This window comes from Chlorocebus sabaeus, chromosome 2 (assembly GCF_047675955.1).
Source record: "Chlorocebus sabaeus isolate Y175 chromosome 2, mChlSab1.0.hap1, whole genome shotgun sequence".
In the NCBI taxonomy this organism is placed as follows: domain Eukaryota; kingdom Metazoa; phylum Chordata; class Mammalia; order Primates; family Cercopithecidae; genus Chlorocebus; species Chlorocebus sabaeus.
This window is the reverse complement of record NC_132905.1, coordinates 98,295,680-98,323,064: the sequence shown is the minus strand read 5'-3', so window position 1 is coordinate 98,323,064 and position 27,385 is coordinate 98,295,680. Positions and strand designations below refer to the sequence as shown.

The 27,385-nt window shown below is 51.9% G+C and overlaps 1 protein-coding gene and 1 long non-coding RNA gene across 6 annotated transcripts in view; one reads left to right on the top strand and one right to left on the bottom strand.

Moving 5' to 3' along the window:
• Window positions 1–27,385, bottom strand: part of TRPM2 (transient receptor potential cation channel subfamily M member 2) — an 86,615-nt gene that overhangs the window by 10,499 nt on the left and 48,731 nt on the right. For 2 of the 5 annotated variants that reach the window (XR_012090976.1, XM_037984894.2), the window contains 11 exons: window positions 25,388–25,509; window positions 24,599–24,731; window positions 23,937–24,108; window positions 18,106–18,289; window positions 15,114–15,295; window positions 14,696–14,828; window positions 6,984–7,071; window positions 5,822–5,909; window positions 4,930–5,087; window positions 3,912–3,988; window positions 3,541–3,642 (listed from right to left, as the gene is read on the bottom strand). Coding sequence is in view for 3 of the 5 variants with exons in the window: in XM_037984894.2 (XP_037840822.2) it covers window positions 3,541–3,642; window positions 3,912–3,988; window positions 4,930–5,087; window positions 5,822–5,909; window positions 6,984–7,071; window positions 14,696–14,828; window positions 15,114–15,295; window positions 18,106–18,289; window positions 23,937–24,108; window positions 24,599–24,731; window positions 25,388–25,476 (1,406 nt within the window). In the remaining 2 variants the exon portion in view is untranslated. The other 3 variants (XM_007969888.3, XM_037984893.2, XM_073011054.1) reach the window with 3 other exon arrangements.
• LOC119619321 (uncharacterized) lies at window positions 5,196–17,628 on the top strand. The gene is made up of 3 exons (XR_005235722.2): window positions 5,196–5,609; window positions 7,211–7,315; window positions 17,235–17,628. It is a non-coding gene; the product is annotated as an uncharacterized lncRNA (long non-coding RNA).

Sequence of the window (27,385 nt, the reverse complement as noted above, 5' to 3'; positions counted from 1 at the left end):
GATAACAATAAAAGCGAAAATGGATGAGATAGAAAAATTAAGATAATCAACAAATCCAAAAGCTAGTTTTTTGAAAAGATAAAATTAACCACTGGCAAGAATAATCAAAAAATAAAAATAAAAAACAGAGAAGAGAAATACATAATAAATATCAATGCTCAAAGGAGAAATTACTGTATATTTATGTTAGAGATTTTTTAAATCATAAAATATTATGGATATCTGTGACACAATATATTTCAAAAGTTAGATAAAATGATAATTTTCCAGAAAATTTACAATTGCTAAAAAGGACCCAAGAAGAAACAGGAAATAAGGTTCCAAAAATCATTATGGAAGATAAAGTAGTTAGAAATCTACTTGCTCAAAATATGTTAGACCTAACAGTTTCATAGGTGAGTATTATCCAACTTTAAGAAACAAATAATTATCTCCACCTCATTCAAAGAGTTCCAAAGAAGAGAAAAGAAGGAAAGCTGACCAGCTCATTCATTGAGATGGGTATAACCTCATACCAAAACTAAAGTAAGACAGTACAAGAAATATAAATTAAAGGCAAATTCCACTTTTGAACACAGATTTTTTTAAATCTTAAATAAAATGTTAGTAAATTAACTCCAGCAGTGTATTAAATATAACAGAAGAGTTTATTCTAGGAATGCAAGGATGGCTCAACACTGAAGAAGCTATAAAAATAATTCACACACTGGCTAAAGGGGAAACATCTTATAACTATCTCAGTCAATGACAGAAAAACCATTTAGTAGCATTCAGCTCCTGACAAACTGGGACTAGATAGAAACATTCCTAATCTAATAAAATGTATTTATAAATTTCTTCAGTAAATACCATACTTAATGGTGAAATGTTGATAGCATTCCCATTAACTCAGAAACAAGGAAACCTGTTAATATTAGCAATATTCTAAATTACACTGAAGAATTTGCCCAGCACAATAAGGCAAAAAAAAAAGGAATGAGGCATGATTATTGTAAGGAGAAAGACAATATTGTTATTCACAGAATATATATTATTTACATAGAAAATCTACAAACACATTTATATAATTAATGAGAAAGTTTAACAAAGTTGTTAAAGTCAGCATACAAAATTAATAATGCCTCTATGTATTTTTTAAAAATTGAAAATAGAAAAAATATTATAGGCCAGGAGTGGTGGCTCATGTCTGTAATCCCAGCACTCTGGGAGGCTGAGGCGAGTGGATCACCTGAGGTCAGGAGTTCGAGACCAGCCTGGCCAACATGGTGAAACCCCGTCTCTACTAAAAATACAAAATTAGCTGGGCATGGTGGTGGATGCCTGTTAATTCCAGCTACTCAGGAGGTTGAGGCAGGAGAATCACTTGAACCCAGGAGGTGGAGATTGTAGTGAACCGAGATCATGCCATTGCACTCCAGCCTGGGCAACAAGAGTGAAATTCCATCTCAAAAAAAAAAAAGAAAAAGAAAAAGAAAAGAAAAAATGTTATAATTTCCCCAAATAACAAAAGTTATCCAATACCTGAGGAATAAATATTACTTAAAAGTGTAAGATCCTTATGAGCAAAATTATAAAACTTTAAGGAAGGACAAACAGAAGACATAAATAAATGTTGGCATATATACATAGATGATTCATTATCATAAAAGTGTCATCTCAAATTTTTCTATAAATTTAATACAATTCTTATCAATGGATTTGTCATGGAACTAGGAAAACTGGTTTTTAAACTCACAAAAATGCTAAAGTCTCAAGACCAGAAAAGGCAAGTTTAAAGACATGCTACCCCAGAGTCAGGATTATTGCAACGCTATGGCAAATAGTGGCATGATCTGCTACGAGATGAGTGGGACAGAGGCAGACAGAGCTATGAAAGAGGAGTCAGACCTCATGCACACCTCAGGGGAGGAGTCAGACCTAAGGGGAGGAGCCACGCCTCGGGGGAGAAGCCAGACCTAAGGGGAGAAGCCACACCTCAGGGGAGGAGCCAGACCTAAGGGGAGGAGTCACACCTCAGGGGAGGAGCCAAACCTTAGCAGGAAAGGAAGTCAGGCAGCTCACTTTCTGTGTGAATTCACAAAATTAATCAGGCCCCTCCTCACACCTTATACAAGCAGCCTTCTGCTGTATTAAAGACTCAGTGAAAAATCTAATTTTAAAACGTATCAAATGAATATAGGAAGGCGTGTCTTTATAATTTCATAGAAAGAAAACACACCTAAGGAAAGACAATGAAAATATGATTCGTAAGTCCACAACAGAAGCACGGTGCATATAGAAAGTGCTCTTTGCTACTGAAGCCCGCGTGGCCACCACATCCTGCCATGTCCTGACACACCTGCCTGTGTGGCGACCGCCGGTGAGAGCAGGTGCTTGTGCCTTGTCACCCACACCAGGCACCTGCAGCTCTCCTCAGCTTCCCACAGCCACCAGATGCACCTCCCTAAATACCCACCCTTGCCCATCCCGCACACCCCCAACACCAGAGCAGGCCGCCTGCAGCTGCAGCCACCTGGCCAGGACCTCTGCTCTCAGGCCCCATAGCCTTCTACCACCTCCTTCGACCTCCAGCTCCAGGCAGAGGAGCGCACACCCTGTTCCAGAGCATTCCGCCAAGGCCTGCCATGCAGTCCCCCGTCCTTCAGACCCCTTGGCTCCTCTGCTCCATGGTTCGTGTCCCACATCCTGGCAAACCCCCAACCCCAGGTTCTGGTGGCCCCTCCTCCACCTCCTCCTCATGGCAGGGTCCAAGAGCCCCAGGCTCCTTCCCTCCAGGGCACTTGTAGGCACTTGCAGGTCACCTGACACTACTTTGGGTTTCCTCACCTGTGTGATGGGTGCAGCGCCGATCCTGTGGGGAACACGACGCCAGGTGAGTCCACCTTCCCGGCTAGGTGAGCCTGCCAGTGCCCATCCCCGTGTCCCCTCCCTGCTGCACAGCCCCTGCCCATCCTCCAAGGTGTCCCCCTCTCCCAGCACAGCCGTCTCCCGCTGCCCATCCTCCGAGGAGTCGCCCTCTCCCAGCACAGCCGTCCCCTCCTGCCCATCCTCCAAGGCGTTGCCCTCTCCCAGCACAGCCGTCCCCCCAACCTATCCTCCGAGGAGTCACCCTCTCCCAGCACAGCCATCCCCCCCACCTATCCTCCAAGGAGTCGCCCTCTCCCAGCACAGCCATCCCCCCTGCCCATCCTCCAAGGCGTCACCCTCTCCCAGCACAGCCGTTCCCCCCAACCATCCTCCAAGATGTTGCCTCTTGCAGCACAGCAGTCCCCAGGTACACAGACAAATCCAAGTCCCCAGGTTATGGCAGGGACTGTGGGGCAGGGCCTGCCGGAGGCCAGGGGGCAAGTCCCACCATCCCATGCCCTGTCCCAGGAGCTGCAGTGATGCCGTGAGTTGATGTTTTCTTCCTTTCTGTGGCTCACGTGCTTTTTTGGTTTGTTTCATGAAAAAAAATGCCTCCTTTGCCCACAGAGGAAACCTGTCCCCCAGGCAAACCCCAAAGGCTGACAGGGCGGGGCCTGCGGGGGGCACACTCACAGGGGCAACCCGGCCTGGACTGCGTACGGCCCGTGGAAGCTCCGGCGGTCCCTCAGGCCGTCTACCATGTTGTACTTGATCGTGGACAGCGGCTCCAGGGTGCTGGGAGCAGAGGAGAAGTCGTGTCTGTGTCCCCGTGTTGCAGGTGGGACAGAGCAGACAGGCAGGGTTCACCCCCCACCAAGGGCCCAGCCGAGTGGCTGTAGGCTGAGTGTATATGACAGTAGGAGCTGGGCCCCTTCAGGCCCCCATGGACCCTTCCTGCTCACAGGGCCTCCCCAGGCTGGGCCCTGACTGGGATACTCGAGGGAGCCCCTGGGAGGTCCTGGGTTTGGGGCCAGCTGGGAGCACAGACAGCAGCTCACACTCACTCTCCCACGGGGTCCATGGCGGCCGCGTCCTTCCTCTCCGCTGTGTAAAAGGGCGGGTCATAGATCAGGAACTCCGTCTGTTGCAAAACAGGGAATTTTCCCCTAGATTTTTACCCCCACTGCAAAGCTGGGCCCAGGTACCCGGGTAAAAGGGCTGCTACGCTGGGTCTGAACCCAACCCCAACATCCCAACATGCAGGGCAGAAGCTCCAAGCTGGACAGAGCCGGGGGCTGGGCAAAGCCAGGAGCTGGGCAGAGCTGGGGGCTGGGCAGAGCCGGGGGTTGGGCAGGAGCTCCAAGCCGGGCAGAGCCGGGGGCCAGGCAGAGCTGGGGGCTGGGCAGAGCCGGGGGCTGTGCAAAAGCTCCAAGCCGGGCAGAGCCGGGGGCTGGGCTCAGGGACCCCCACCCTGGGGCCAGCTGAAGGGCAGGCAGCCATGACTGGAGGCCTTGGGGGTCTTCCCAGAGTGAGGCAGGGGTCTAAGCTGGACCCTGGAGGCAAGGAGGATTCTGTGTGGTGGACAGAGGCAGTGAAAGCAGCAGCCCGGAATGTTCTGGATGGGCCAGAGAGAAGCCCTGCACCAGGAGGGCAGGGGTCTCCGCAGGGCCATTAGCCATCTCGCTGTCTCTGTGTCTCTGTCTCTCTTCCATGCCTGGCATCTGGAAAGGGGCCAGAGCCATTCACGGGGATGGGTGGGGTCTAGGACCAGGGCATGACCTGGGGGAATGGGGCCAGTGGGGCTGGGCCCCAGGATGGTCATGGGAGGAGCCTGAGCTTCGAGCTCTGTGGGGGTCAGTGTGCCCCCTGAGGCCCCTCCACAGAGCTGTGGGGCTCCTGTGATTTGACTCCCCTGTGCCTCAGTTTCCTCAAATGTCAAACAGGGGCTGCCAGACGTACAGATCCCCCTGTGGCTGCAGTGGCCGGGAGCCAGGATTAACACCAGATGGATGGGGACAGGGCTGCCCTCGCCTCCCCAGGGGCCCGGCCACTCTGCCTGGTTGGGCTCGGGCAGGCGCTCACCTCCCACGGCACCTTCTCGTTGGGCACGGGGAAGCGTGTGACGGGGCAGTTGGGATAGAGGAGGTGCCGGGCATTCACGTGGTAGCTGTCGCCTGGCTCTTCTATCTTCTTCCTGCCTCCTAGCTCAGTATCTGGCTCCTCCACGGCCTTCTGGGAAGCTGGGGACAGTCAGGAAGCCATCATGTAAGGCAGAGCCCAGGCTCAGGTGCCCACCCGCAGGACAGGGACTTCCTCTGTAGTCCTTCGGCCAAAACATCTGGGCTCTACCACCTCCCCAAGCCCAGATGGCCATGCAGGTCGAACACCAGCTCTGAAGTGAGCAGGGCCCCCAGGGAGGACGGCCATCAGAGCTCAGGGCAGCGTCCCTGCCGGCACCTGCCCCTTTGTGCAGCAGCAATCAGGGACCTCAGTAATGAGCTGAACTCACAGTGCAGTTACCAAGAGAAATGTGCTCCTTGGGGGCCAGCGAAACTCAGTGGCCCAAGGAAGGCTACCTATGTCCATTTCATAGCCAGCTGTTAACTTAGGAAAACAGACTTTGCTTCTCATCGCTCAGTCCACGTGACCAGGTTCAGACACAGTCTGCAGCTGCCCAGCTCGCACCCCTAACTCCACAGTGGGGTATGTGGAGAGCTCAGGGCACGGCAGGCCAGGCCTCCCCATGGACGTCCAGGAACCTGGTCAGGTCAGGGATCGGGCGGGGCCTCGGCACCAGCATTGGTGGGTGGACTGAGTTCCTGAGGGCGCTGGCCCTGCCAGGCCTGGGAACGGGCTCCAGCCAGTGCCTTCCTCCTAGCCAGAGCCCCGCCAGCTGCCTCTCCTCCCAACTGACCCCAGACCCAAAAGAACACAGGCGGGTGAAGACCAGCTGCTGGCCTGGCCACCCACTCACCCAGAGTGGGGACGTCCACCTCCGAGCCGAAGCCACTGGCCCGCAGTGTCTTCACAATCCAGTGCAGGGCTCGGGCCGTCTGGGCCACCTGGAAGGCACGGCCCGAGACACAGTGAGCACCTACCACCCACATGTATGGCACACACCCCAATGCCCACCGAGACCTCACTCCCCCAGCCAGGAGCCCCACCCCTGTCACTCAGCCCCTGCACACTTTGAAAGTGAGACACCACCTCCTCCCCACGCAGCCACCAAGCCAGCCAGGATGCTGCCCCGGGCCCACCCAGCTTCCCTTGGGGGCTGCCGAGTCACACATCTGATGATGCAGCCTGCCCAAGAGATACAACAGTGGGACTGTCACTGGACTAGACAAGTCAGAGGATGGAGCCAGCATGAAGCCACAGTCAGGCAGTTCTCCACCACAGGGAGAGGTCACGGGCCGCCAAAGCCAGAGGTTTCCAGGGTTCCTGCACCTCCCAGGAGGAGCCTCCCCAGAGGCGATGCAGCCCCCACAGGGGACAGCAGGACGTATCTCACCCATGTGGCTCAGAGCTGGGTACCCTGTCAGGGGTCCCAGCAAAGCCTAGACTGGGGGAGAGGGTGGCCTGGGCAGACCTCTGGGTGCAGCAGGCAGGACTGGTGGATGGTGGATGTCCCAGGAGCACAGGGCCCAGCCCTGCCCCAAAGAGCCGCTGGGAGCAGCAGCACTGGGTGGCTGAGCCATCCACAGGGCTCAGCGCTGACCACAGAGGCTGCCGTGGCCTCAGGGGCTGTCGTTGGAAAGCACGGCCCAGCCCAGCTGGTGGATGTTGATGGGGTGGGTGGGCAGACCCTCACAGGCCATCTCTAAGTCCTCCCCACCTCGGTCTCATGGCCTCTCCAGGGCTCAGAGGCCGGGAGGGACACTTTCTTTCCTGGGAGCAGCTAGGAGCACAGCCCGGCCACAGAGGCCTCAGTGCACACAGGAGCAGCTCAGTCACAGAAACGCTCGGGCAGGGTTTTCTGGAGGACACACAGGGCGCCTCTGCCAGCTGGGAACGGCTGCCCCGACGTTCTGGCCTCCTCCTCACCATCGCTTCTCAGAGCCCTACTCGGTGCCACCACACAGCAGAGCCGCCCAACAGTGGCACCTCCTGAACGGAGGCCTGGACCTTGGACCCACCTGCTCCTCCAGGGAGGCCAACCTCTGCTCCATGGAGCCCAACCTCTTCAGCGGGTCCAGGTCTAGCAGGTCCACCATGGCGTCAACCCTGAAAGAGGAAGCAGCTGAGCTGGATGCACACCAGGCCTTGGGGCCCCGGGAATGCCACACCGCTCTGCAGAGGGCCCTGCATCAGTCTTCACTTCCTCTTAATATGAAACTATTTCTAACATGCATTTCTCCCATAGAACCAAACTGCCCAGGGCCCCAAAGGGAAAGACGTCTCAGCAGACGGACAGCCGAGGCTCACACAGCAAGCTCTGGCAGCCCGTCCGTCCCAGGAGAGGGGGCAGGTGAGCGAACTGAGGGCCAGGAGACAGGTCACAAGCAATGAAACTTCCTCTGGGCACAGCAGAGGTTGATTTGTTGTGGGGGTGATGTGGAGAGGCGCTGCTGTTCTGGGGATGTTTGGTTTCTGTCGTATTTTGCGAGGATCGTGGAGCAGCGCTGTTTTTCTGGGAGTATTTGGTTTCTGTCGTATTTTGTGGGGATGTGGTGTGGTGCTGTCGCTGGGGAATGTTTGCTTTCTGTCTCATTTTGTGGAGTTGTGGAGTGGCGCTATTATTCTGGAAATATTTGGTTTCTGTCTTATTTTGCTTTACCCAGCCTTGGCCTGCTGTGTTTATGGTTAAAATAAGTCTGTGGCCAAACACGAGTCCCCAGCTCTCATCCACTGTCCCCTGGGCTCCCTCACTTCCTTGCGCCCACTGCAAGTGATATTCTTATAATACATTGAGCAACTATTTTAGTAACACAGAAATTTTCTGGGGATATGTCCCACTTTAAACAGTTATCTAGGGAAAGGGAAGAAAATTATTTCGCGCCGGGCCTGGGAGTCTCCTTTCACCCACACTGCATTTTGCTTAATCCCACAAAAGCCGCTTAACTGCACCTGCTGTGTTTTCCCAGACAGCCTTGCAAACATGCGAGGGTGGTTACTGGCGCCTTCTCGGACCCGCGTGATTCCACCACCGTGAGATGCAGAAACTGTCTAGATTTGCAGACAGAGCTTGTCCTTGACCCCCAAGGCTCCAGCCCTGCTCTGTGGCAAGGAGCTTTGGTGAACTCAGCTCACCTCAGTGCTGCAAGGTTATGGCACCCCACGCTCATTCGCCTCCCGGGTCCCCGGCTTCCTCACTGGACCCACGGAGGGTCAGTGACCAGGTTAGGGCCCTTGGTGAGGGCTGAGCTCTTTCCTCACTTTCCCTGGAGCCCGTGTTCTGCAAGATCAACTCGACTGAAGCACATCAGCTTCTGTCCCAGGCCCCTCTGTAGATGAGCCAGAGCTGCTGACCAATGGGAGTGACAGGTGAGCACACCAGCCAGCGACCCAGTGGAAATACATTCTGCAGGCTCATCTTGGGAAAACTTACGTTCACACACAAATACGCATTAGAGTCAGGGTCTCGCCCTATCACCCAGGCAGCCTCGAACTCCTGGCCTCAGCCTCCTGAGCAGCTGGGACTCTGTGACCCCAAGTACACCACCGCACCCGGCTACTCTTTCCGTTTTGTTTTTTGTTTTTTTTTTTGTAGAGATGGGGTCTCACTATGTTGCCCCAGCTGGTCTCAAACTTTTGGCCTCAAGAAATCCTCCCACCATGCCTCCTGAGTAGCTGGGATAACAGGCATGAGCCACCATGCCTGGCTAATTATTTTTATTTTTTGTAGAGACGGGGTTCTCACTATGTTGCCTAGGTTGGTCTGGAACTCCTGGGCTCAAGCAATCCTCCCACCTCAGCCTCCCAAAGTGTAAGGATTACAAGCGTGAGCCACTGCGCCTGGCCTGAAAATTTATATTTTAGTTAAGTTTTTTCAACCTCAGAAAATAACTGGAGGCGCCCAACTTCCACTGAGCACCCAGGCTGGGAATAGGCAGCAGACCGACTCTGAGCTTTAAGACGTCTGGGATAGGGCAGGAGCTGAGCAGCATTTGGGACTAAATTGTTTTTTGAGGTGGAGTCTTGCTCTGTCGCCCAGGCTGGAGTGCAGCAGCATGATCCCGGCTCACTGCAACCTCTGCCTCCTGGGTTCAAGTGATTCTCCTGCCTCAGCCTCCCAAGTAGCTGGGATTACAAGTGCATGCCACCACACCTGGCTGAGTTTTGTATTTTTAGTAGAGATGAGGTTTCACCATGTTAACCAGGATGGTCTCGATCTCCTGACCTCATGATCCACCCACTTTGGCCTCCCAAAGTGCTGGGATTACAGGCGTGAGCCACCACACCCAGCCTGGGACTGATTCATTTGGGGCCCAGCCCACTCCCTTAAGGCAGGAGGCTGCAAAATCGCTGGGGCCTGCATTCCAGGCCACACTGCTGGCCAGTGGTGGACACTGAGCCACCTCTCTCACTTTCCTGGGCCTCCACTTCCTTGTGGGTAAAAGTGGAAGAAAAAATACCTCCCTCTGCAAAAGGGTTGAGCGAGATGATGCAGGTGAAGGGCGGGGTCCTCAGTGAATCCTTAACACACGCCAGCCATTGTATTCCAGCCCTGACTATGTTGGTCATCAGCAGAGCTGTGGCCTTTCAGCTTCATCCTGACATGCGGAGGCCGCCTCTCCCAAGCACCTTCCCCCAGCATCTGGGCCCTGGGCATGGCCACTGCTCAAAGTCAGACGTCCCAGACGAGGCCATCCATCAAAGCTGTGCTTGGCCAGAGCAAGTAAGAGAAGGTTCTCAGGGCACTGCATGGCCCCATGTCTCTCCTCTGTATGTGGACCATCGGAGCCAAACGTCAGGCTGAGCAGGCCTGGAGACCAGTGACCCCAGCCTCCTGCAACCCTGCCAGGCCAGGAACTAGCAGCAGTTCCAGAACTGCACAGGATTTGCTGAGTGCCTTCTAGGCACTGGGCCTGCTCTACATCCCATGATACTATGGGGAACGTGTGGGACTCTGCCCCTACTCTCACATAGAGCCTGGCTGGTAGACATGACCCAACCCACAAACCCACCAGCCAACCAACCAACATCCAGATTCCAGAAAGATAGGGCATGGGGACAGGGTGGGTGGAGGGCAGGAAAGGCCCTCCAATGAAGTGAGGCATGAATAGAGAGAGACAGCAAGTCCTGACTCTCTCTGGGAGAAGACTGTTCTAGGCAGAGAGCACGCCAAGGGCTCAACTGGAAGTCATCATGCCCAGACTCAAGCAAACAGGGCACCTGTATCTAGTTCACTCAGAATGGGAGCTAGAAGGGGCTTTGACATCAGCTAGTTCATTAAGGTCCTCATATTGTCACCATCATCATTACCATCGCCATCATAATCACCATCATCAACATTACCACCATCACCACATCCACCATCACCACATCCACCATCATCACCACCACCACCAGCACCACCACTACCATCATTACCACCACCACCATCACCACCACCACCATTGCCACCATCAGAAGCACCATCACCACCACCACCATTGCCACCATCAGAAGCACCATCATCACCACCATCAACACCACCGCCATCATCACCACCATCACACTACCATCACCACCATTTCCATTACAACCATAAAAATCACCATTGTCACATCACCATGACTACCACCATCACCACCACAACCACCATCACAATCACCACCAAATCACCATCATCACTAACATCACCACTACCACCACCACCACCACCATTACCAGCACAACCACTACCATCACTACCATCACCATCACCACCATCACCACTACCATCAACACCATCACCACTACCACCATCACCACCACCACCAGCACAACCAATACCAAACCATCACCATCATCACCACCATCACCATCACCCACCACCACGACCATCACTACCACCACCACCACCATCACCACCATTACCATCACAACCATCATAATCACCATCACAACTACTATCACCATCACCACCATTACCACTGCCACCACCACCATCACCATTACCCACCACCATGACTATCACTACCACGACCACCATCACCATCATCACCATCACCATTACCGTCATGACCATCACAATCACCATCATCACCATCACCACCACCATCACCACCATTACCACTGCCACCACCACCATCACCACCATCACTACTACCAGCACAACCACTACTATCACCATCACCACCACCACTATTACCATCATCACCAACACCATCATCATCACCATCCTCACCATCACCACCACTGATATAATTTGGCTGTGTCCCCACCCAAATCTCACCTTGAATTGTAACTCTCACAATTCCCATGTGTCATGGGAGGGACCCAGTGGGAGGTAACTGAACCTTGGGTGTGGGTCTTTCTTGTGCTGTTCTCGTGGTAGTGAATATATCTCATGAGATCTGATGGTTTTATAAAGAGTTCTCCTGCACAAGTTCTCTCTCTTTGCCTGCCGCCATCCACGTAAGATGTGACTTGCTCCTCCTTGCTCTCTGCCATTATTGTGAGACCTCTCCAGCCATGTGGAACTGTGAGTCCATTAAACCTCTTTTTCTTCCCAGTCTCAGGTATGTTTTTATCAGCAGTGTGAAAATGGATTAATATAGTAAATTGGTACCAGTAGAGTGGGGTGCTACTGAAAAGATACCTGAAAATGTGGAAGCAACTTTGGGACTAGGTAACAGGCAGAGGTTGGAACAGTTTGGAGGGCTCAGAAGATGGGAACATGTGGGAAAGTTTGGAACTTCCTAGAGACTTGTTGAATGGCTTTGACCAAAAAGCTGATTGTGATATGAACAATAAGGTCCAGGCTGAGGTGGTCTCAGATGGAGATGAGGAACTTGTTGGGAACTGGAGCAGAGGTGTCTCTTGCTATGTTTTAGCAAACAGACTGGTGACATTTTGCCTCCACCGTAGAGATTTGTGGAAGTTTGAACTTGAGAGAGAGACGATTTAGGGTATCTGGCAGAATAAATTTCTAAGTGGCAAAGTATTCAAGAGGTGACTTGGGTGCTACTAAAGACATTGAGTTTTAAAAGGAAAGCTGAGCATAAAAGTTTGTAAAATTTGCAGCCTGACAACGGGATAGAAAATCCCATCTTCTGAGAAGAAATTCAAGCCAGCTGCAGAAATCTGCACAAATAACAAGGAGCCAAATGTTAATCCCCAAGACAATGGGGAAGATGTCTCCAGGGCATGTCAGAGGTCTTCACAGCAGCCCCTCCAATCACAGGCCCAGAGGCTTAGGGAAGACCCATGGGCGGGGCCCAGGGTCCCCATGCTGTGTGCAGTTTAGGGACTTGGTGCACCCTGCATCCCAGCCACTCCAGCTGTGACTAAAAGGGGCCAAGGTACAGCTTGGGCTGTTGCTTCAGAGGGTGCAAGCCCCAAGCCTTGGCAGCTTCCATGTGGTGTTGAGCCTGCAGGTACACAGAAGTCAAGAATTGAGGTTTGGGAACCTCCACCTAGAATTCAGAGGATGTATGGAAACGCCTGGGTGTCCAGGCAGGAGTTTGCTACAGAGGCAGGGCCCTCATGAAGAACCTCTGCTAGGGCAGTGCGGAAGGGAAACGTGGGGTCAGAGCCCCCACATAGAGTCCCTACTGGGGCACTGCCTAGTGGAGCTGTGAGAAGAGGGCCACTGTCCTTCAGACCCCACAATGGTAGCTCCACCGACAGCTTGCAACATGCACCTGGAAAAGCCACAGGCACTCAATGCCAGCCCATGAAAGCAGCTTGGAGGGAGGTTGTGCCCTGCAAAGCCACAAAGGTAGAGCTGCTCAAGATGGGAGCCTAGCTCTTGCATCAGCGTGACTTCAATGTGAGACATGGAGTCAGAAGAGATCACTGTAGAGCTGTAAGATCTGACTGCCCCACTGGATTTTAGACTTGCATGGGCCCTGTAGCCCCTTTGTTTTGGCCAATTTCTCCCATTTGGAATGGATGTATTTACCCAATGCCTGTACCCCCACTGTATTTGGGAAGTAACTAGCTTGCTTTTGATTTTACAGGCTCATAGGTGGAAGGGACTTGCCTTGTCTCAGATGAGACTTCGGACTGTGGACTTTTGGGTTAATGCTGAAATGAGTTAAGACTTTGGGGGACTGTTGGGAAGGTACGATTGGTTTTGTAATGTGAGGACATGACATTTGGGAGGGGGCAGGAGCAGAATGATATGGTTGGGCTGTGTCCCCACCCAAATCTCATCTTGAATTGTATCTCCCACAATTCCCACATGTTGTGGGAAGGACCTATTGGGAGGTAATTGAATCATGGGAGCAGGTCTTTCTCAGGCAGTTCTCGTATAGTGAATAAGTCTCATGAGATCTAGTGGTTTTATAAAGAGGAGTTCCCCTGCACAAGTTCTGTCTCTTTGCCTGCCACCATCCACATAAGACGTGACTTGCTCCTCCTTGCCTTCTGCCATGATTGTGAGGCCTCCCCAGCCATGTGGAACTGAATCCATTAAACCTCTTTTTGTTCCCAGTCTCAGGTATGTCTTTATCAGCATGAAAACAGACTAATACAACCACCACCATCAATACCACCATCACCAGCATCATCCCTACCACCATCACCAGCATCGTCCCTACCACCATCACCAGCATCGTCCCTACCACCACCACCATCACCCTCACCACTACTATCACTACCATCACCAGCACAACTACTACCATCACTACCATCACCCCACCACCACTACCATCACCATCGCAGCCACCATCATCACCATCGCCACCACCATCACAGCCACTATCATCACTATCGCCATCACCACCACCATTACTCATAAGTAAGAGTGATGATAAAAGCACCAGGCCACATTAGCAGAGCCCTGGCTATGGTTCAAGCATATGTGCTCAATTCTTTACAGTCAGGACCCCACTGTATTCCGGAAACAACTCCAAGGTGTCGACAGGGACTATCGTGTCTCCATCTTACAGACAAGGCTAGGGAGGTATGGAAAGGCAGGAGTACATACCTGTCTCTAAGGTGGAGGGCACTTAGCCTGGTCGGTCCAGAGCCCACAGTCTTGGCTATCCCCTGCCAGTTCCAGGATGCCCCTGTTTGTGACTACAGGAGCCTCCATGCTGCCATAACTAGGTGGCACTGTGTCCATTTCCCCCTCCTCCTCTCATGCCATGGTGAGATGCACACTGAGAGCAGGACACTGGGAACAGCCCTTCCTGCTGCCCACTGCTGGGCCATTAGACCTTGCTGACACTTAGCAGGGCCAAAGGGCTGGCAGTGGAGAGAAGGGAGCAGAAAGATTTTCCCCCAACACTGACCTCGCACCCTGGAAAGAAGCAAAGTGGGAGGAACCGAGAGGGAGGATGGTGCTGAGCATGGCTGACCTCAAGGGCTGGGCTGCTGAGGCCCTGCAGAAGCTACAGTAAGGCTGTGCACCAACAAGCTCACAGAGCAAACCACCCCCAAACCAGCCTGGACCCCATGTGCACATTCCCCCAGGCCTCCAAACCGGCTCCTGTGGGCCAACCTGCCCCTCCTCCAGCCGCAGAGGCTTCCCTCCCAGCCTCTGACCCTGCGCCCTGTGGGACCCAGCCTTCCTAAGGACCCCAGAGGGCCCTGGGTCAGCTGCGGGCATAGGCCCAGATGCCTACAGCATTGCAGGGGCCACGGGGTACAGCGTTCCCTCGCCGGTGAGGCATTGCTGGGCCTCCCGACGTGGGACATGTACTCATGGTGCCTGTGGACCTGCAGGAGGTCCCCTAGAGGCTTCCCGCCCCCAAGCCCGCCCGAGCCCCCGTACTTATTGCTGATGTCCTCGATCTTCTGCTCGGGCCGCTGCTTTTGCTGAAACTGCTGATTCTGCAGGTAGTTCTCCTTCAGGTAGATCTCCCAGGATAGCAAGGCCGCCTCCTCGTTCTTCTCCAGTTTGTTCTCTGTCAGGGTGGGAGGACAGACCAGGGGATCTGAAATCCTCAGGACGGTGGGCCCTGAAGCCCTGACCCACCCAGTTGGCAGGAAGAGCCCTCCGCACACCTACCCCGAGGGAGCCTCTGGGCTCGGTCCCCACCACTTGCTCAAGGCCAGCAGAAGGGGAGTGGCCTGAGTGGCCTGCAGGCCCGCCAAGCGTCCAGGGTTCTGGGCAGAGCTGCCACGCCATCTCCACCCCCTGTGCACCCGGGCAGCCAGGAGATTCAGGAGAGGCACTGAGACTGACATACTGAGCTGCTTGTGCCTCTTGGCCGGAGTCTTCAGGATCACCCTCTTGATGAAGAGCTGCAGGTGGCTGAGGAGGATGAAGGGGGGCGGTGCGGCGGGGCGGCTGTGGTACTCCTCGATCAGGTCATGGCGCTGGAACTTCCAGATCTGGTCCGTGTGCTCCTGCACCTGCTGGAAGGTGTAGCTGTCAGAGAGGAAAGAGCGACATCTCGAGGTCAGGGTGTTTACCTGGAACAGACCCCTCTCACTGCCCGCGTACCCACTGTGATGCCACAGAGAGCAGAGCCACACCGTGTGCCCACTCTGATACCAAAGAGAGTAGAGCCACACCTGCGTGCCCACTCTGATGCCACAGAGAGCAGGCCAGCTCCAGGCACAGAACTTAGCCCACAGATCTCACAATTCCAGGCAAGTAAAAAGGAGAAGCACACAGACTTTCGATTTATAAGCCTCACTGGTGAATGACACAAAGTGGATGTTTATCAGGAGACAGACACTGTCTGGCATTGAACTCTAAGAGTTGATCTGCAGATTCTGACAAGCACCAGAGCCAGACCCCCCAGAGGTGCATATGGAAGGGGCAGGGCTACAGGGGCCTCCTGGGTGTGTCTCAGGGTGACAGGCACAGAGCCCTTCGCAACGGGAGCTGGCAGTGTGGGTGCCATACTTGCTGCAGGGATGGTGTCCTGCCACCAGCCCCTTGGCCTCGAGATGACAGTCCTGGCCCATGCTCAGGTTCTCTCAACGTTCAGAACCCATGTTAAAGCAAAAGGTGGCAACCTCAGCAGCTTAGCCAATGCAACAAGAAGAGAAACAGTTGGTTCCTAATAAAACCAGGAACAAAAGGATTTTCAGAGTCCCGGCTAGCACAGGGCCTGTCTGCAGAGGTTGGGAAGGGCTCTGAGGGCCTGGGAGGTTTTTCTGAATTATGGGGGCAGCATGGGGACACTGGGCTTTCTGGGGGCCATGACGGTTCCACATCCATGCTGGGCTCCTCAGCTCCACTGTCAGGGCCAGGAATTGGCCATGGAACCCCCAAAGCCAACCCAGGGGCCCACCAGGACCCCAAACACCTGCGCTTTCATTCTGCGTGGCCTCCTGGTTCCCTGGAGTTCTTTTTTATGCTGCCTCTGGTGTGAGGTCCTCAGCATTTAATTTGTTCTAAGTTTAAAACCTGCAAGAGCAAACTGGAACCCCCAAAGCCTGGGACCCACAGCTGCTCTGGCCGATCAGAGACGCGACCCCAGGGGACCACGTCCACCAGGGGCCGGATGGACAGCCACCTCTTTTGTCCTTCTTGTTTCAAAAGCAACAATAGCAAATAATATTCCAAAAGTTCTATGATAAGACTGCATGCTTCAAGACACTAAGGATTTAAAGAAAATGCTAGATATTTCCAAAGAAAAGAAACAGCCACTGCATGAGTCTCCTGATGCTGCTGTAGTGAACCGCCACTGCCTTGGCAACTTAAAGCAATCAGACTTTTCTCGCAGTCCTGGAGGTCAGGAGCCTCACGGGGCTAAAACCAAGGTTCAGCAAGGCTGTGCTCCTCCCGTCGGTCAGGAGCCTCCATGCCTTGCCTTTCCTACCTTCCAGAGGCCACCAGCATTCCTGGGCCGGGGGTCTCACCTCCCCTCACAGCCTATTTCCATCCTCACGTTCCTTCTCTGCCTCCGTCTTCCACGGCCCCTCGTGATGATGTCGGGCCCGTGCAGATAACCCCGGATAATTTCCCATCTCAGGATCCTCCACTTAACCCCATCCTCCCAGTCCCTTTTGTCATATAAGGCCCCATAGCCACAGGGTTAGAGTGTGGACATCCCTGGGGCTGTTATTCAACCTGCCACAGATGCCACAAACACCAGGCCCAGAGGAGTGGACACGTGTGTGCAAACCCACAAAACCAGCAAAGCATGTGAAGACCGGCAGATGAAGAAGCCCCTAATGACGCAGGAGGGTGGACATGGAGCCATCCACAGATGATCAGAGCTCAGGGGAAGGCGCCACAGAGCCAGCGCCCTCCGAGGCACACGGTGGGGGCAGCAGGAACACGTCTAGGGCTAGGGAACCGGCCCCAAAGAGCTAAAGAACCCAGAAACTAACAAAAATGCTCACACTTACAGATGGCAGACAGGAAAAGAAACCACCTGCTGGGATGCTGAGACTCGCTTGCAGGAGCTTTTAGAACTGGCTGAGGTCAGCTGGAACCGAGCTGGCCAGCTGGAGTCTGCACAGACCAATCTTGCTGACCCCACAGCCCGAGTTTCCACCCTGGGGTCCTGGTAACTCCGCCCAGATGTGCACACGAGACCCGTGAGGAGACACAACTTTCCAGACTCCCCTTTTCTTCCACCAGCCACCTACTAATCCACGAACCCACCCCCGAACCTTCCCCAATAGAAACACTGCATTAAAGCCAGCGCGGGGGGACAGACGTGAACTGCACCCCGTCTCCTTGTGGATTGGCCCAGAAGAAAAGCTTTTCTTTTCTCAAAAACCTGGTGTCATAGTATTGGCTTCCTGCACATCGGGCAGTGAGACCTTTTGCTCAGTCACAGGGAGACACAGGCAGAGCCCTCGGAGTGATGAGGGGACAGCACTGAGCAGCAGCGGCCCCGACACGCCCCCAGGTAGGGCTGTGAGCTCATGGATACTGATGCTCCTGTGCAAAAGGAACGAGGCCGACACCAGCATCCCTGCCCCGTGGGAGGAGGCTGCCTCCAGGAGACACCTGCGCCGCGAGCGCAGGCCCATGTGGATCCATCCGCAGCACCGCGGGTCCCCAGCAGCGCCAAGGACAGACCCAGGCCAGCTCAACAGACGCAGCAGTGACCACGGAGAGTGGCTGTGCACGCTCCACCAGGATATCAGTGAGGCGCCTGTGTGCACCAGCCATCCACACTGTCCACAAGACCCTGGAGACAGCTTGGCCACTGCGGCCCAGCAGCGCCGCCCACCCACCCGCCCGCACGCCAGCCCCACCCAGGCGCTCACTTGAACATGGCGATGAGGAGGTTGAGCAGGAGGATGTTGGTGAAGAGCAGGTAGAGGCAGAGCAGGAGGACCGTCAGCCACTCGGGGAAGGCGGGCCTCTGCTGCGTCACATCACTTTCGGGGCACTTGGGTTTGTAGGGGTCGGTGCCGTTGGGGCTGCAGTGCTCCGGGTTGAAGTTCACACCTGGCGTTGGGAATGGGGGTGGGTGAGCCGAGAGAACAACACAGAGTCAAGAGGATCCTGGCAGGAGGGGACCCTCGAGGCCTCCAGTCACTGCCAGGTCCCCCGCAGGCCTGATGCTGCTCATCTGGGTGACCTCAGCTGTCACCTCTGGGCCTGAAGTCCAGAAGGAGGCATCTGTCTCCAGCCAGAAACAGGTAAGAGGCCCCGGAGGCAGAGCTGCACCCAGGCTGGCCCGTGCCTCCGCCCAGTGTACGCCACCCACCAGGGCACTGCCAGGGCCCCAGCCAGGGTCAGCACCAGGTCCCAAGCCTGGGGAGTTCAATTCGGTGGGAAATAATTTAAAAGGAAACGCAAGGAGTAGTGGCTCACACCTGTAATCCTAGCACTTTGGGAGGCCAAGGCGGGTGGATCACCTGAGGTTAGGAGTTTGAGACCAGCCTGGCCAACATGGTGAAACCTTGTCTCTACTAAAAATATAAAAATGAGCCAGGCATGGTGGCACATGCCTGTAATCCCAGTTACTCAGGAGACTGAGGCAGGAAAATCACTTGAACCTGGGAGGGATGTGGAGGGTGCAGTGAGCTGAGATCACGCCATTGCACTCCAGCCTGGGCAACAAGAGCAAAGCTCTGTCTCAAAAAAAAAAAAAAAAAAAAAAAAAAAGAATTGAAAAGGAAAAACAATTAACAACTATCTCAAAGAGAAGGGAGAGAAGGGAGATGTCGAAAAGGGAAGATGCTGCTAAGACAATGCACTGACAAGTGAAACGGGTGATTGTGAAGCAAAATAGCATCCTGCATGCATAGAAAGTAAGGGCTGTTTAATATGTAACCAGTTTCTACCTTAAACAAATCTCTAAGGAAACATAGGAAGTTGTTAACAAAGGTTAACTCTGGGAGGTGAAATTATGAATAACATTCTTTCCTTATACTTATCTTGAATTTTAAAATTGTTCAACAATGAGCAATGCAGTCCTGGGTAATCAAACGTATTTTGAATGTGTTACTAATTTTCTAAGATAGAAACTCACTCTGATGGCTATAAATTCTGATATTTAAAAAGAAGAGCTAAAATTATTAATGTAACTTTCCACTGTAGCAAACTAGAAAAAGAAGAGCAAACCACCCTTTCACAATAGAAACACTCAAGAAGACAGGACTCAAAGAGAATCTCTGTGATTGACAGGACATTTACAAAGACCCCCGCAGCTAACATCATACCCAATGGGAAAGACTGGATGCTTTCCCCCGAGACAAGCCAAAAGCAAGCGGAAGGAAGGAGATAATGAAGATTAGAATATAAATGAGATCAAGAAAACAAAACCAATGAAGTCAACAAACCAAACTCAGTTCTTGAAAAAGAGCAACAAAAAATTACTACCTTGTAGCTAGATTGATCAAGAAAAAAAAAGAGACAAGGCTCAAATCGCTAAAATGAGAAATGAAAGAGAGGATAGTGCTACTAATCTTACAAAGGAAATCCTAGAGAAAATTATATGCTAAGAAATTAGATAATCTAGAAGAATGGACAAATTCCTAGAAAGACACAAACTACCAAAGGTGACTGGAGAAGAAATAGAAAATATAAATAGACCTGTAACACATAAGAGATTGAATTAGTAAGGCAAAAACATCACGCAAAGAAAAGTCCACACTCAGAGGACTTCACTGGTGAATTCTACCAAATGTTTACAGAAGAATTAAAGCCACTCTTTTACAAACTCTTCCAAAATATAAGAGGAGGAACTACTTCCTAAGCCATTCTATGAGGCCAGTATTATCCTGACACCAAAACTAGGCAAACATATTACAAGAAAAGAAAACCATAGACCAATATCCTTCATGAATGTAGGTGCAAAAATCATCAAAAAAAAAACAGCTAGCAAAGTGAATCCAGCACCAAATAAAAGGGATTATTCACCAAGACCAAGTGGGACGTGTCCCAGGAACACAGAGTTGGTTTAACATTCGAAGATCAATTGATGGAATGCACCATATTAATAGCGAAAGGAGCAAAAACCATCAGAACATTCGAATAAGTGCAGGAGAAGCAGCTGACACAGTCTACCACTCCTTCACAACAAAAACACTCAAGAAACTAGGAATAGAAGGAACTTCTTCAACCTGATAAAGCACATTTACAAAAGCCCCACAGCTAACATCACACTTAATGGTGAAAGAGTTGTTCCCTAAGATCAGTGGACTCGTTGTCTAAGATCAGGAACAAGGCAAGGATGTCCCCCGTTGTCCCTTCTGTTCAACATTGTACTGGAGGTTCTAGCCAGGGCACTTAGGCAAGAAGAAATAAAAGGCAACCAGTTTGGAAAGGAACAAGTAAAACTGCCTCTTTTTGCAGATGACATGGTCTTGTATATGACAAATCCACTAAAAATCTGTTAGAACTAATAAAGAAGTTTAGCAAGGTTTCAGGGTTCAAGATCAATCTACAAAAGACAATGTATTTCTATATACCAGTCATTAACAATTCGAAATGAAATCAATAGGACAATTCTATTTATAACAGTTTGGAAAAGAATAAAATATTTAGGAATAAATTTAACAGAAGAAGCATAAGACTTATTACTGAAAACTATAAAACATTATTGAGATAAATTAAAGAATTAAATAAGCAAAAACACATCCCATGTTCACAATCAAAATCACAGATGCCCTTTTCGGAGAAATTGATGAGCTGATCCAAAAATTCTTGTGAAGATATGGCATCCAGAGGCCAGAGCAATCCTGGAAAAGAACAAATTAGGACTCACACTTCCGAATTTCAAAACTTACTACAAGGCTACGCCAACCCAGACAGTGTGGTCAAAACTTACCACAAGGCTACGCTCACCAAGATAGTGCAGTCCTGGCACAAGGACAGACATCAGTGGAACTGAACTGACACTCTAGAAGTAAACCCTTATGTTAATGGTCCACTGATTTTCAACAAGGATGCCAAGATGCTTCACTGGGGAAAGAACAGTCTTGTCAATGAATAGTGCTGGGACAACAGGAGAGCCACAAGGAAGACTGACCCTTACCACACACCAGGCCAAACAAAAAGCGAAAGCTATAAAACACTTAGTAGAACACAGGCGTAAATCATGGCCATGGTTTTCAGCTAGGACACCAAAAGCACAATGATCAAGGAGATTGATAAGTTGAACGTCATCAAACGTTCGAAAGTTCGTGCATCGAATGACACCATAAAGAAAATAACAAGTCAGCCCACAGATTGACAAAAACAATTCAAATCATACATTTGGTAAGAGACTGGTATCCTTATGTAAAGAACTCTTACAACTCAATAATATAAAAGACAGATAACCCAACTGAAAAATAGGCAAAGATGGCTGGGCGCGGTGGCTCACGCCTGTAATCCCAGCACTTTGGGAGGCCGAGGTGGGTGGATCACGAGGTCAGGAGATGGAGACCATCCTGGCCAACATGGTGAAACCCTGTCTCTACTAAAACTACAAAAATTAGCCAGGTATGATGGCGTGTGCCTGTAATCCCGGCTACTCCGGAGGGTGAGGCAGGAGAATTGCTTGAACTAGGGGGGCGGAGGTTACAGTGAGCCGAGATCGCGCCACTGCACTCCAGCCTGGGCAACAGAGTGAGATCTCGTCTCAAAAAAAAAGAAAAGAAAAATGGGCAAAGGACAGGAAGAGACATTTCTTCAAAGAAGATGTACAGATGGCCCAATTAGCACCAGAGGAGACGCTCAACATGGCAGGTCCTTAGAGAAATGCCAGTCAAAGCAACAAGGAGAGCCAGTTCCCATCCATTGGGATGTGAGCTTTTTTTTTTTAATGGACAATAACAAATGTTGGCAAGAAGGTAGAGAAACTGGAATCCTGGGACTGGGCAGGCAGAAATGTGGAATGCGACAGGCTGTCTGGAAAACAGCCCGGCAGGTCCTCAAAAACTTAAACATGGAGTTCTCGTGAGCCAGCCACACATTCCCAGGTGTCTAAGAGAAATAAAAACATACCCACACAAAACCCTATAAATAACCGTTCATGCTACGTTATTCATAGCATTTGAAAAGTGGAAACGGCCCAGCGTGGTGGCTCACGCCTGTAATCCCAGCACTTTGGGAAGCCGAGGCGGGTGGATCATCTGAAGTCAAGAGCTCAAGACCAGCCTGGCCAACATGGTGAAACCCCGTCTCTACTAAAAATACAAAAATTAGCCAGGCGTGGTGGCGGGCACCTGTAATCCCAGCTACTCAGGAGGCTGAGGCAGGAGAATCGCTTGAACCCAGGAGGCAGAAGTTGCAGTGAGCCGAGACTGTGCCGCTGCACTCCAGCCTGGGCGACAAACAGAGCGAGACTCCCTCTCGGGAAAAATGAATGAATGAATGAATGAATGAATGAATGAATGAAAGTGGAAACAACTCATATGTCCACCAGCTGATGAATGGATGAATAAAATGTGGTATGTCCATACAGCAGGGTCCTATTCAGCCATAAACAGGAAGTAAATACTGATACGCGATGATGAACCTTGAAAACATGATGCCGAGTGAAAGAAGTCAGACACCAGAGACTGCCTATGACATCATCCAGTTTCTATGAAATGCCCAGAAAAGGCAACTTGCAAGTAGCTTCGTGGATGGCTGTGGCTGAGGGGAGGGAGCGGGAGTGGCTGTGAGTGAGATGCAGGGTCTTCTCAGGGTGAGGCCAATGTTATAAAATTAGGTTCTGTAAAGATACTGAAAACCACTGACAGGTACACTTTATCCAGGTGAACGTTCTCTCAGTGAAGCTGTTAAAAGAAAAAAACCTTCTATATGGAAAGTGTTCTATCTGGCAGGCACGGTGGCTCACGCCTGTAATCTCAGCACTTTGGGAGGCCAAGGGGGCGGATCACTTGAGCTCAAGAGTTCGAGACCGGCCCGGGCTACATGGCGAAACCCCTGTCTCTACAAAACATACAAAAATTAGCCAGGTGTGTTGGCATGCACATGTAGACCCAGCTACGCGGGAGGCGGGTGGAAGGATGACTTGAGCCCAGGAGGTAGACGTGCCACTGCACTCCAGCCTGGGTGACAGAGCAAGACCCTGCCAAAGAAACGGAAGGAAGGAAGGGAGGGAAGGAAGGAAGGGAGGAAGGAAGGAAGGGAGGGAAGGAAGGAAGGGAGGAAGGAAGGGAGGGAGGGAGGGAGGGGGGAGGGAAGGAAAGGGGAGGGGGGAGGGAAGGAAAGGGAAGGAAAAGGAAGGAGGGAGGGAAGAAAAAGGAAGGAGGGAGGGAAGGAGGGAAGGAGGGAGGGAGGAATGAATTCTCTCCATCAACAGAAGGAAGTTATTTCTGATTGAGGTGAGAGGGAAAGGGGAAACAGGGTGACATTCCATTTCAGGGGGCTGTCAGCTGATGCCCCAGGTGCCCTCAACCCACTCTGACCTCTGTGTGGCACCACCCACCCCCACCCCCACCACGCCCCCACTCCTCCCTCCCCTGGGCAGTGGGAGCCCCTTCTACTTCCTGCCACGGGAGCTGGGGAGTGAATGTCCCCAAGGAGGACGCCGGCCAGGTGGGAACTGCAGGACCCCCTGACGGAGCCAGCCTCACTCCCACTCAGGCTGCGGCCCCTTTCCAACCTCTCTCCTACTTCCTCCACCCGAGCTCCCATGGTGCCCGGCTCCTACCGTCGATGTAGCCCGGAATCTGCCCGAAGATGGTGAGGTAGGAGTGGTAGACAGCCCCTCGGAACAGCCAGTCCACCCGGCGCTCGTTGTGGATGAGGATGGCCTGCTTGGCCACCCCAAAGGACACCACCCACACGGCCAGCAGGAAGAGGAAGAAGAAGACATCCTTCATCTGCAGGACAGAGAGGTGTGTGGGCTACACTCTCCCGGCCTCTGGCACTCACTGGGCCCAGAGGCAGGCCCAGCAGCAGTGGAGATGGCACTGCCACTCACAGCACAGACGTGGCACGCGGGAGACTCCCAGGAGCAGCCTTGGGGCTGCTTCCACTCTCTCATGGACGGCCGACATCTTTGTGCTGGCACCACAAAGTGCAAGAGGGGTCAGACATAACCGTGACCCCAGGAGGAAACCTCCTAGAGCTGAATCAGAGGTCAGGAATGAGTGGGGATCAGAAAGGAGAATGAAGGAAGGCTTCCTGGAAGAGGTGACACACAGGCAAAGATTCGAGAAGGGCATTCTTGGGAGCCCAAGGGGCAAAGCAGGACAGGGGGCCGGCAGGTGTGCTTAAGCCCTGGTCTGAGCCACAGGCAAGGGGCCTGCCCTCCCCGAGGCCCACCCTGGGCTGCAGGCCACGATGGAGCTGGTGCCCCCGTCCCCTTACCATCCGCTTCACAATGATGATCTTGGGCCCCAGCGTCTTACTGACGGTAAAAATGTGCATGAGCCGGAGACAGAACAGGATGAAGTCCAGAGAGAGGATGACGCGCCCGGGATACAACGTCGCCGGGATGAGCCTGGCCGCCAGGCAGAAGCACACGCACCTCAGCCACCTGCCACAGTGGCCCTCGGAGCTGTCCCCCGCCACTCCTCCAGCTGTCCCCGCCCAGGTGGGCCCTGGAGGCAAAGGGCTCTGGTGGGCCCTGCATCCCAGGTGTTCAAAACTGGCATGAGATTGAGGAGCAGAGCTTCCCACTTCTCTTCAGAAAGGTCTGGACGCCCAGCGCCACAGGACAGTCTGGCATGGGGGCACCCTAGGGAGCCAGCAGGTAGCCAGGGCCCTCTTGCCTCAGAGAAAGGGGGCCGTGGCCTCGCAGAGACCCGAGACCATCACAGGCAGTGCAGTGACCGCACAGCAGGGAGGCAGAGGGAGAAAGGGGCAGCTGCGTGTCTGTGGAGCTGGGACAATTCCAGTGGTTGCCATCCATGGCCCCTTGCACATGGACAATCTCAGCTCTGCCAGGAGCTCTCATGCCCCTTCTGTGCTCCCTCGACAATCCCAAGGGTAGGTGGGGCACTGTCACCCGGACACCCGTTAGACAGATGACAATCCAGGGTTCACAGAGGAGCTGAGCCTTGTCTGGTACGACTGGCTCCGGGCCCGGCCTGTGCTCATCCCCTGCGGGGCTGGCTGCCTCAGACAGGGGCCCACCATCGGGGTGAGGCCACTCACCTGCAGATCAGCCCTGCCACGAAGAGCAAGATCGCACCAACATCCAGCTTATTCCAGAAGTCACTGAAGTACAAGGCTGCCTTCTTCATCAGCCCACACTCGTCAGGGTCATAGAAGAGCTACTGGGAAGAGGGTCGGTGGGGAGGCAGACGTGCTGTCACTCTTACTATCCTCACTATCGCTGTCACATCACTATCCACTATCATCACAGTCACTGTTGTTACTATCACCACTGTCACTATCACCACTGTCCTGTCACCATCACTGTCACATCACTCCACTATCATCACAATCACTGTCACTATCATCACAGTCACTGTCACTGTCACTATCACCACCATCCTCACTGTCACCATCACTGTCACATCACTATCATCACTATCACTGACACTATTCATCACTATCCTGTCACATCACTATCCACCATCATCGCAATCACTGTCACTGTCACATCACTCTCCACTATCATCACTATCACTATCATCACAATCACTGTCACTATCACTATCACAGTCACTATTGTCACTATCACCATCACCACCATCCTGTCACCATCATTGTCACATCACTATCCACTATCATCATCACTATCACTGTCACATCACTACCACCACCACTATCATCACAGTCACTGTCACTATCATCACTATCATTGTCATTATCACCACTGTCCTCGCTGTCACCATCACTATCATCAGTCACTGTCACTATCATCATAATCACTATCACTATCCTCACTGTCACTGTCACTATCACAATCACTGTCACTATCATCACTATCCTGTCGCTGTCACATCACTCTCCACTATCATCACTATCATCACAGTCACTGTTGTCATTATCACCACTATCACTGTCACTATCACCACTGTCCTGTCACTGTCACATCACTCTCCACTATCATCACCATAGTCACTGTCATCACTATCACTGACACTGTTCATCACTATCCTCACTATCACTGTCACATCACTCTCCACTATCATCACAATCACTGTCATATCATCACAGTCACTTGTTACTATTACCACTATCACCACTGTCCTCGCTGTCACCATGACTGTCACATCACTATCCACTATCATCACTATCACTATCATCACTATCGCTGACACTATTCATCACTATCCTCACTGTCACATCACTATCCACCATCATCGCAATCACTATCATCACAGTCACTGTCACTGTCACTATCACCATCAGTCACTGTTGTCACTATCACCACTATCACTATCACCACCGTCCTCACTGCCACCATCACTGTCACATCACTATCCACTATCATCACTACCCTGTCACTGTCACATCACTCTCCACTGTCATCACTATCACTATCATCACAATCACTGTCACTGTCACTATCACTATCACTATCATGACTATCACTGATGCTGTCATCACAGTCAGAAAATCCGAACATTGGTTTTGGTCTGAAGAGAGCTGGGTCAGTGAGGGAGATGGGAACACGACATGGAGGAACAATGCGGAGTAGTGCTGGCAGCAGCTCCCCTGGCGCCCTGCTCACTCAGCACCTGTGTGTGCGTATATGTGTATGTACATATATTCTGCATGTATGTGTGTATATGTCTGAATATATGTATGTGTATGTTTGCATTGTGTGCATGTATTTGTGTGTGTGTGCACTGTGTGCATACATTTGTGTGTGTGTATATGTGTGCATGTATTGTATGTGTGCATGTTTGTATGTGTATATGTGTATGTGTATTTTTCTTGTGTGTGTGTATATGTGTCTGTATATGTGTGTTCATATGTGTATGCGTATGTTCGTGTATGTGTGCATGTGTATGAGCTTATGTGTATATGTGTATGTACATGTGTGCGTATGTGTATGTGTATGCTTGTATGGAGATGTGTATATTTGTGTGTGTATGTGTATGTATGTGCATGCATGTGTGTGCATGTATGTACACATGTGTACATGTGTTATTGTGTATGTGTATGCATGTGTACTGTGTGTGCATGTGTGTATGTGTA